Below are 10351 nucleotides of genomic sequence, written 5' to 3'. Positions count from 1 at the left end.
AGTTTTTGAAAAACTCACAAAAAGTAAAAGCCAACTAGATAAGTAAAAGCTAACCCGTACAAAACAGCAAGGACGAGAAAGAAAGCAAGCTTCGTTTCAGGTCAAATAATGCCATATAATAATCCTTTTGATAACCTCGCTTTCTCGATCTTTACTAAGAAATATCAGACCTCTGTTTTTGTTCAAACCTCGCCCTACGGGCTCGGTCTGTACAAATAGACCTCAGTTCGTTATTTCTCCGTAAAGACCTCGCGCTCGGTTATTAAGGGCTTAATAATATACACAAAAAAATTTCTCAATTCGGTTGATTTTTAACTTCAGCATACGAACATATCAGCCGGCGAGTTCAACCATCGATATTCCGGCTCGTATTTTTCAATTCCGTTTGATTATTACTTTTCACAACACCATAGCTTGCGCACAAGGAGCTATAACAAGGTATCTACTTTTAGAAGTGTTGTTTTTTTCATCCAGAAACACTTTGCAAACGGTGAACTGTAAACTCCTTCGCTAAAGAAAATCTTAAAACTTACGCCAGCCATTATAATTGCTTTGTTTACAATAATTTAACTTCCCGCTTTTGAAATGTTTTATTTTGATTGGCTTTTAGATCACTTCTTTGTTTGACTAACCAATCAGGAGCGCAATTTTCAAAAATAAATTGCACTGTATTTCCTTCTTTTGCATTGTGTTTCCTATTTTTGCACTGGTATTGTACTCCTCTAAACCAATCAGAATTGAGAAATTTTTCATGTATATTATTAATGTAGTAAATATATTCCCTGATTTATATGCATTGTTTGTCTCGCGCGCTATCTCGCGTGAGTTACACGTATGTATGGTCTTACAGGTCTAACGTTTCGACAAGCTAGGCAACTTTCAACCCAAAAATACCTACCGTTAACAGAAACAATCCAAACTAATCGAATTGCATTTAATGTTAAATGAAATAAAGGGCTGTACCTGAAGCTGAAATAATCTGTGTTTAAATCTATAAATTTTGACTGTCTTTGTCCTGTCTTTTCGAAATTAATTCATTGTTGAATATTGATAATCGCTCACGCTGCTTACTATTAAAAAGTGTTGTTGATGCTCTGAACTGCACTGGAGTCAAATGACGAAGCATATCGCTCAGTGCATTTTACTAATAAGATCATTGTTGGTAGTTGGTACGAAAACCTCTTTGGGGTAGAGCAATAAGAAAAAAGAATGGATCATATTCTAATTCTTTTTCTAGAGGACACATTTTTCATTTACAAGGACACAAAGTGTTTAAAAAACACACTTATTTTAATGCCTGGTCTAACTTACCATAGATCTATGATATTATTCCGTTATAAGGAAGGTAGCCAAACTACAAACGTTTGCATGGCAGTTAGAGAAAAAAGCTATGATTAAGTATCATCAACAATACTATAGACACATGAATACTTTACTTTTCAAGGCTTGCAAAGAAAGCCTTCGATTATGACATTCGTAATTTTGGTTCTATGATTGGATTTGCAATAAATATCCCAAATCTTTGATGATCCCATATATCTATTTTATAGTCGTATACTTTTCATTCAGACCCTGGGTGTTGTAGTCCTTAGTGTCGTCATTGGGAAGAAGATATTTCCGATATTCATTTTCAGCCGCTCTTCGCATACCTTTTTTCAACAGTATCTCACGAATATTTCTATTGCTGTTTCCTTTACAACAAACGCTAAGCAACAATCGACAATTCTCGAGAAATTTGGTCGTGCACAAACAATACAGAATGAAGAAAACAAATCCTTGAGATGAATCTCCAATTATCTACAAAATATATGAAAAGATCAGATATTTTAAAGCCTGTAATACGTAATATCTTCGATATGTTTCTGTCCAAAACCTGACCTGCAGGGACATTGTTTCACAACTCTACCTGAAACAAAATCTCTGCAACGAAATCTCTGACACAAAATCGCTATCCCAAGTTTGTGTAACAAAGTCTTTAAGAGAAAGTTTCTGTCACAAAGTCTCTGTCACAAAGTTTCTGTCGCAAAGTTTTTGTAACAATATTTTTGTCACAAAGTTTATGTCAAAAAGTTTCTATCACAAAGTTTCTGTCACAAAGTTTCTGTCACAAAGCGTCTTTCACAAAGTTTCTGTCGCAAAGGTTCTTTCACAAAGTTTCTGTCACAAAGTGTCTGTCAAGTGTCTGTCACAAAGTTTTAGTCACAAAGTTTTTGTCAGAAAGTTTCTCTCACAGAGAAACACTTTCTAATATTTCTTGTTTACAATAATTTCCAATCAAACTTTGAATTTCGACTATATTTAAGAGGTAAATAATTTTCACGTGGTCATTTAAACACATACTTACATGAAGTACGGCCAGGACTTTAGCAAACAAATTGCAATCAGAGTAAGGATAGATAACATAAATGAAAAATCTCACTGTACCCCATCCACGAAGAAATACAAACATTACAGGACCAGCAATCAACTTCTTTCTTCCTTGCAAAATCACTCTTGTTGATTCTTGTGAAAATGTAAAACGTTTCCTTCTCAACTAAACAATTAACACAAAAATTTCCACTTATTTTCTACACGATTTCACACAATTTCATTAAATAAAGAGGTGTTACATTTCCTGGCAATGAAGAAGATAGTAAGGTCTTAATAAATGTATATGTTTTGTTGCTTGCTTTGAAAAAAACCTTTCCCTTTCTTGAAAATTTTGTGTGTATGGTTTGATTTTGTAACAATATAAACATTCCTTTGCAAGGGTATTTGACCCTTTGTGTCCCGCTAGGAGATATGTATGTGTCATAAACCATTTGCAACTCATTTAAAAAATATGCTGGTCTTTAATTTTAATCTAATGCAAAGCAAAGCCACGAAAGTGACTAATGTTATGTACATGCGCCGATAAAGCAAGCAGAACCTATGTGTCCCGAACACAAAACCGATTGAAAAGGTTTAATATGCACATTTACGAAGAGCCTAATGCCACAAACATTTTACGGTCTTAAGAAAGATCTTGCTGAAACTCTCCAATTTACACATCACAAAAACAGCAATAGTTCAAGAAGTAAGCATGCTGACATTATTGAAAATAAATAATTCCTGACCGTTTTAAGAGATCTCTTATTTACAATCATAAAATAATTCATGTTATACATTACACAAAATTTCGCGTAATTTTGCTTCGTTTGGAAGTAAAGTTTGGTAGTTGTTTTGGTAAATGTCTTGCGGAAGAATTTTTTGACTTTTTCAATGCATGAAATCTTTAAAATGTAGCTAAATTCATAACTAAATTCAGGGATTTATGGCGATTTAAATTCTTTCTTTTTTTGCATCGGTTCCATTACTAGTAATTGTACGAGCTTGTCTTGCATACGTAATTTTCAGAATCGTCAGAAATATAGTTTAACGAATCGTGTATGTATAAATTTTTTTAAGTGTAGCGGGTTGATTCATCAGTTCTATGAACAACATGTACACAGCAAAAAATTGTTTTAAAATAAAAGTTGATGACGATATAGTATTTTTTGCAAAAAAGTATTTTCAATGAAAATGACATATAGTATCCATGGCAAAAAGTATCTGAAACAAGTTTAGAGTCAATAATATGAATAATATTATACTAATTGAACTAGTTTCATCAATCTACTTCATTTTACGGCCATAAATTTCACAACGCGTACCTGCTCCTATATATATGTGGCAATTTTCGCAGTTAAGGGGCCGAGGCAGCACTTCCTTAGTAACTACTAGTTATTAGACTTATGGCTGCTGTTAGCCAGTTAAGCGCTCTTATTGGTCAGAAAATGAAATTTACTGGCTGCCACAAAAGTTTAAGCGTGAGTTAAGAAAACTGCTTTTCTTTGTGAACAACCAATTGAAAAACACTAAAACGCAAAATTACAGCAAGACTACCGGCTATAAAGTTTAGAAAAATCACCAGAGTTGATATAAATTGACATTTATATTGCTGAAATGCGTTGCAAGTCATTTTAAGCAAAGAAATCGTCTTTGTTTTAACGCATTTTCAAAATTTCCTTGCATTGCATACGCATGCCTTGACCCATTCCCGCACACGACCTACATACTGGTGAAACTGATGAAATCTCGATTGGTGTCTGTCTATCTGTAAACAATTACGAGATGGGGGTGTGATTTTTACGGAATGAGGGGAGCACAGGCATTCACAATTAAGAATGTTTCGGTACATCTGTTTTTGATTTTAAACGTCTGGAATCAGAAGTTAATTACATTAATCATAAACTGATAAGAGTACGCCAAGGGATATATGTTGTATCTCACCATGTGATAAGAGCAAAATGTAGAAACAATTAAAAACATAAATAGCAAACTAAAGAAACTGCCGGACCTGTGATAATTAAGCAGTCTCAACTTCAAAAAGCCTCCATAGCCTCTACATATATATTAACCAGTGAACATCAATGTTGACAACAAATTATAATATTTAAGTGTAATATTTTCTAAGGCTGACGGTTACCTACCTCTGTCTTTAATTTTCTTGCTGCAAGAAAGCAGAAAGTGAGAATAATGAAGTAAGAAGGTATCTCAAAACCCTTTCCAGTGATAAACATCCACTTTATTGCATTTTCCCTGCCAATATCCATAGATATCCAGCACCAACCACCTGATACTAATGCTTCTGAGCAACCCAGCTTTCTAATAGCAAACGACACAGTTACAATACCAATAGGTACCAACCAGTTAAAAAAGTGAAAATAGAGCATCAACTTTTCGCCCAAATCGTAATTTTTCCTTGTGATTACAACAAAAACATAAATGGCCAGTGACGATGTCCAAAAGAACGACCACATAACAGCAGTTGTAGTGAAAAAACTTTGCCATTTACAATTTGAAATGTTTCTCGAATGAGAGTGATACCAGGCGTTAATAACATAGGGAAAAACAGTAAAAATGTCACTGAACGAGATAAATACCAGTATCTTCCTTGCCGTTGATTTCATATCCAAAAATATGAAGTATGTGACAATAATAATAAGCGAACCAAGTATAGAAATGATTCCAACTACAGTCTGAAGAATTTGTATTTCCGTAGTTTTTGTAAAGAGTTCAATCACCCCGCTACAGTTGCTGGAATATCTTGTCATTGCCAGCTTGTCATTATAGGCTATCCCTCGCTACGATATTTAAGTTAGACTGCCAGAGTTTCATCGAAAACAATAGTTTACCAGCAGCGGATATTTGTGTTCATAAGACACAAGGTTTGGAATCTTTCATCACAGCCTTCGTCTTGTGACTTGCATTCAAAATTGTTGCAAGTCATGTTCAACACCAACGTGAGAAAATGGCCGGGTCACGCCAAAACATCGCGTGTCAATGTCCTGTGTAACATGATTAATATCCATGCTTTATTTTATGAGAAGAAATCACCCTTGAAGTAATTTTCAACTTTTATACAATGACAACAAGTATGGCGATTTCCAATATCCGGCGCTTCGCGCGAAAATATATATCTTCGGATAAAGTCGTACGCTGATTTTACAATTTTTAATGCATAAATTTATATATACCTGTTAGCCAATCAAAACCCGAGATTCTCGGAGCCAAGCCAAACAGATGCAACAAAAGTCTCGGCGGGAAAACGCCATGTATGGAATTTGATGAGAAAGTGGCAATTTGGCAAACCAAAATTAAACACACGAGATTAGACTTCTACGTTGGCACAACTGTTGTTTAACTTTTTTTTGTAATAAAGCTTTGCGTATGTGATATAATAACCACAAAACAAGGTTTCGAGGCATGAATTATAGAATTCATTTTTGGATGACATTGCTTCTTTGTCAAATACAATTTATTTGAAAAACACATCGTGAAATTTTATCGATAAAGCTAATACGAGGCTTTACTATAGATCTAACTATGATATTTATTCGTTATAAGTAAGGTAGCCAAACTACAAACGTTTGCATGGCAGTTCGTGAAAAAAATTATGAATCGTCAACTATAGATACATGTGCATTTGCATGTGAAGTTGAAAGGTCGTGGTACTGTGAAAAACATCTTCCTAGTTTTGACCTCAAAGTGTGCATGAATTGATGTAAACAACGAAGAGTAGCTCTTTAGACGACCTCGATTAGATTAAATATTGTTTAAGAGCTTAAATATTGTTTTTTAGTTATCTTGTAGCTACGGTTACATTTTCCATGTTGAATGAAGAAGGAAGGCAGTTGCGAAGGCAGAAAACGACATTTGCCTTTATATTGATGTCGGCTGAGCCATATGACAGCCAGAAGGCATATCAGCTTATCGCAGAATATGTTCGTTAATTTTCAACAAGTAATTTTCGCCCATCATATTTAGTAAATTTTCCAAATGTTTTTGAGTTATTTTCACGACGATGAATACCTAAAACTCGCAGACATTCGTGCTTAAACTTGTCCGTCAAAAGGCAAAACAGAACGAAATTCGTGATACCTTGTGCATTATCACCAATAACCTAACAACAATGAAAACAGGAGGAGAATAATGAACACTGAGTGAAAGTTAAAAGTTTAAAAGCCCACAGAATGCCGTTATGCTAAAATTTTAAATGCAAAACTTTCAGTTAAGCGCTTCGAGTCTAAGGAACGTCTTACGTACTAAAATACTTAAAAATAGTTTAAACAAACGATAGCTTTCCCCATTCCGTCGTAACAGACCGTGCACCGTAAACTTTATATCGATTGATTGTATCTATATTATATATTTATACCTAGGTAACATAAATACAACACTCAATCAATCAATAAATATGTATAATGAAAGACAAGAAAAAATCTCATTAGGCAATACATACCTGTAGCGTAACGAAAATATGCTCAAGTGATGAGGGAGGTTTTAAAGAACATGCGTAGAGTAGAAATCTTAGCGTACCCCAAATTCTAAGAATGACAAAAATCACTGGAACGAATGCAAGTTTTCCTCTGCCTTTCTCCGCAACTTGTAGAGATTTTGTTGACATCAAATGACTTCTCTCTTCAACCTGATTAAGAAAAAAGGGCATTATTATTTACAAGAATTAAGAAAGCTTTTTCTTAATCTCCAAAATAACATTTGTGTTTGCGAGGAAAATTTTATTGAATTACATAGTACATGCAGGCACCACTCAACTTATTTTTTAATTGGGGAGACTAGCAAATGTTAACAATGAGAGCAGCTAAGGAGGTGTGGGTTTCAGCGTTATCTTGACAAATTCTTTCATACTAATTTACAGAAGTACTACAGGTCTTTTCAACCTTGCCAACCCTAATTATTCCTTTATTTGCCCAGGTTCCTGGTGTATTTTGTGACTTTTAGTACGCAATCATAATTGAAATTCTCAAGCAGATCGCTTTAAAAAATTTCAGTTCTGTTAAAGTTCTAAGTTGTTTACAATACCAAGAACGAGAGTTTTTGTTTTGGATGCAGTTGAGAGCTTTGAACAAAAATGTAGGAAAGGGTCTTTAAAATGACAAGTAATCACCGAGAACTATGGTAGCCCAGATTTCTATTGAAATCAATTGCGATTACAGAGCCTCCCCACCCCACTCCCACCCAGTATAAAATTGGCAAACTAAAGCAAAAATTTGTGTGAGAGATAAATTGAGTTGACACTGTCTAAAGTTGTCTAAATTATCATAATATTGCTGGTAGTCCCACAGATCTCTCTGGGTGACTACAAATGACAGAACACACTTATCTTATAATTCCACTATGATTTTATGCCATATCATGTTGGACTTGTACAAGATTACTTCATTAGAAGTCAAAAAAGGTGGAAATAGAAAAAAAGAAGGGCAAATAAGAAAACAATCTGAAATCACAAAAGAAAGAATGCGGTAAATGCATTTTCAATGATCCTTTGTGAGGAGGCAGGTTAACTTCTTACTCCTATTTCTCATTTCATGTCATGATGGCAGTGCCCATAAAATATGGTAGCATTCTACATGTAGTGCAATAGGAATTGATCATTCAATTGAGATTATTATCAACCTTTTCAAGGATATTCAAATCAAATAAATATAAAAAATAGAAAATTACTGAGGAAGCACAACTTAAACAAAAACCACAAGTTCCTGACTTCCCTTGCAAACAATCCACTAGGAGTAAGGTTCATGTTGCAATAGAAAACAATTCTAATAAAGAGAAAGCAAAACATACTCAATATCCCAAAATGTTCATAATTGTTAACTTACATCTTTTTTGATTGCCTGAGTGATGCAAAAGTACAAAACACTGTTGATCACATAAGATAATATCTCCCAAAGTTTACCAGTGACAAGCATCCATAAAACAGTTTTGCTTTTAGTAGGGTTATTTTGTGTCACTTTAATCCAACACCAACCGCCAGTTCCTTTACCATGTGAATAACCAAGTTGACCATAAAAAAAAGCCATAACAGTAAAGACCAGTGGCATTGACCAATTCAACACATGAAATGGCACCATTAATTTTTCAGCAATGTCGTGTCGCTTTTTCACCAAGGCAAAATACAAGAATATCGCCAAGGATGTGGTCCAAAAAAATGACCACATAATTGCAGTGGTTGAAATAAAACTTTGAAGCTTACAAGAAAGATCATGGTTTTTATATTCCCTCCTTAACAATATTACCAATGACGGGAAAACAAACCAGAAATCGCCAAAGGATATGTACACAAGAAATTTTCTGCTTGTAATCTGCAGATCACGCCAAAGGAAATAGGTAACAATAATGGCAACGGAACCAGTTAACGAGAAAATTGATACAACAATGAATATTTCACGATTGTAACGAAGTTCGAATGGGTTCTCAGCGCGAGAACCAGGCGACATACTTAGCGCAATAGAATTCCTGTGTAGAAGACGGTGTGTTCCCTTGTAGATTACAATTCGAGTTACGTGTGTTATTATGACTGTATTCAAACACAGCACACACGAGACGAGACACGACTGATCACGGACTTACTTCATGTGACTTAAGAATTACTTGACCTGGTGACACTTAACTATCATAAGACTTTAGCAAATATTACATCAGCAAGCGACATAACTCTAAATTAAATATCTAAGATTTGAAATACTTAGACTTTTCGACAATCGGCTTTTTCTTAACTTGCCTGAAAGTCATTTAGGAATTTGTATTTCTGAAATATTGCACGAACTCAGTTAATACCCGTGGACATGGGTCATGGACTCACGGGCAGCGAAAAAAAACATTTATGCTATAGAAACTATCTCTTTAGTCTTTTTCAAAACCTTTTTTTAAAAATGCGAGTTTACGCACAAGGAAATTTAATCATCATACCATACAAAGAGCAGCTAGTTTAGCAAAAAGAAAGGGCTCCCTGCAGTTGTATTGTACGGCTATTTTATGATTTCCGTGTTTTTGATAGTTGATGTATGTAAACATGCGGGAGAGTCATGAACAATTAGACAGAAGCTCTTTGAGGTCTTGCTTGGTCAAGCGTTATGTAACAATCTCACAGAACTGGTGACCATCGCACGAAAATAGTTTAGTATTTAGATGCCACGTGCACACCGTTCGCACTTTGACATACGTTGTTGAATGTTTGTCAATATGAAAATATTGTTAGCTACGTCGTAACTCGCTTAAAATGCCTATGAAACGAAAATTTTTCTATCTGAGTTATATTATTATTGAAGAGATATTTTAAAATGACTGTGGACATTCTAAACCAGCTTAGGCATATCACTTTTAATTCTTGAGGTATTGAGGTTTTTGTTTTGTCCGACGTAACTAACTTGTGACGTAACATTGCATAATGAATTAGTATTATTAGTTATATTTATCGATAATTTACTTCACAAGGACAGAGTTCCCTTTATTGTGAAATGGTTAATTGTACAAAATGCTGCCTACTAGTGTCAACCTAAAGTTGTCAAAAAACTGAATTTTTTGAAACATTTAGGGAACTCAATGTGCAATATGACATCACAAGTTGGAAAAACGTCAAAATCACGAGAATGAAAAGATTTATGCCTCAACTGTTTCAGAAACTACATTGTCATTTCAAAAGTTCTGGTCGTTGCAAACATTAACTAGCAAAATTTTCATTTCATAGGCACAATCTGATATGTTGCTTCAAGCTTCATTGAAAACCCTTGAGTCTATGATGCTTAAGAAAAATAATTCCTACAAAAATTTATCCAAATTGTTTAATCTACTTTTCAATTGAGACATTTCGAATTTTATGACACCATAATTTAAAGGCACAAAAATTTACATAGCTTTTGCAAGCCGAGGAGACCTTTGAGAGAACTCGAGAGCAGATCAGTGCAAGCCCGAGATCGAAGGTTGAAGTTTGCACTAATCTGCTCTCGAGTTCTCCCAAAAGTCTCCGACGTTTGCACAAGCCTGTCGTGCA

General features: G+C 34.6%; 2 protein-coding genes across 3 annotated transcripts; both read right to left on the bottom strand.

The window, feature by feature from the left end:
• Positions 1-1271: 1271 nt before the first annotated feature.
• On the bottom strand, positions 1272-5444 carry LOC124442845 (G-protein coupled receptor 157-like). Of its 2 annotated transcripts, XM_046993345.1 has the most exons (3): positions 4491-5443; positions 2345-2533; positions 1272-1797 (listed from the first exon to the last, which is right to left on the bottom strand). In XM_046993345.1, exons 1-3 carry the CDS (start codon positions 5112-5114, stop codon positions 1540-1542), a joined length of 1071 nt encoding a protein of 356 aa, XP_046849301.1. In that variant the 5' UTR covers positions 5115-5443; the 3' UTR covers positions 1272-1539. The 2 variants fall into 2 exon arrangements, with proteins under 2 accessions (XP_046849301.1, XP_046849302.1); XM_046993346.1 differs by lacking the exon at positions 2345-2533 and having other exon boundaries at positions 4491-5444.
• A 339-nt stretch (positions 5445-5783) lies between these two features.
• LOC124442708 (G-protein coupled receptor 157-like) lies at positions 5784-9604 on the bottom strand. Its single transcript, XM_046993198.1, has 3 exons — positions 8181-9604; positions 6803-6988; positions 5784-6463 (listed from the first exon to the last, which is right to left on the bottom strand). The coding sequence occupies exons 1-3, from the start codon at positions 8796-8798 to the stop codon at positions 6290-6292; spliced, it is 978 nt and encodes a 325-aa protein (XP_046849154.1). The 5' UTR covers positions 8799-9604; the 3' UTR covers positions 5784-6289.
• Positions 9605-10351: the final 747 nt, after the last annotated feature.

Source organism: Xenia sp. Carnegie-2017, unplaced genomic scaffold, assembly GCF_021976095.1.
Source record: "Xenia sp. Carnegie-2017 unplaced genomic scaffold, XeniaSp_v1 HiC_scaffold_20, whole genome shotgun sequence".
NCBI lineage: Eukaryota > Metazoa > Cnidaria > Anthozoa > Malacalcyonacea > Xeniidae > Xenia > Xenia sp. Carnegie-2017.
The sequence above is the reverse complement of the archived record's forward strand: the minus strand, read 5'-3'. Positions and strand labels throughout refer to the sequence as shown.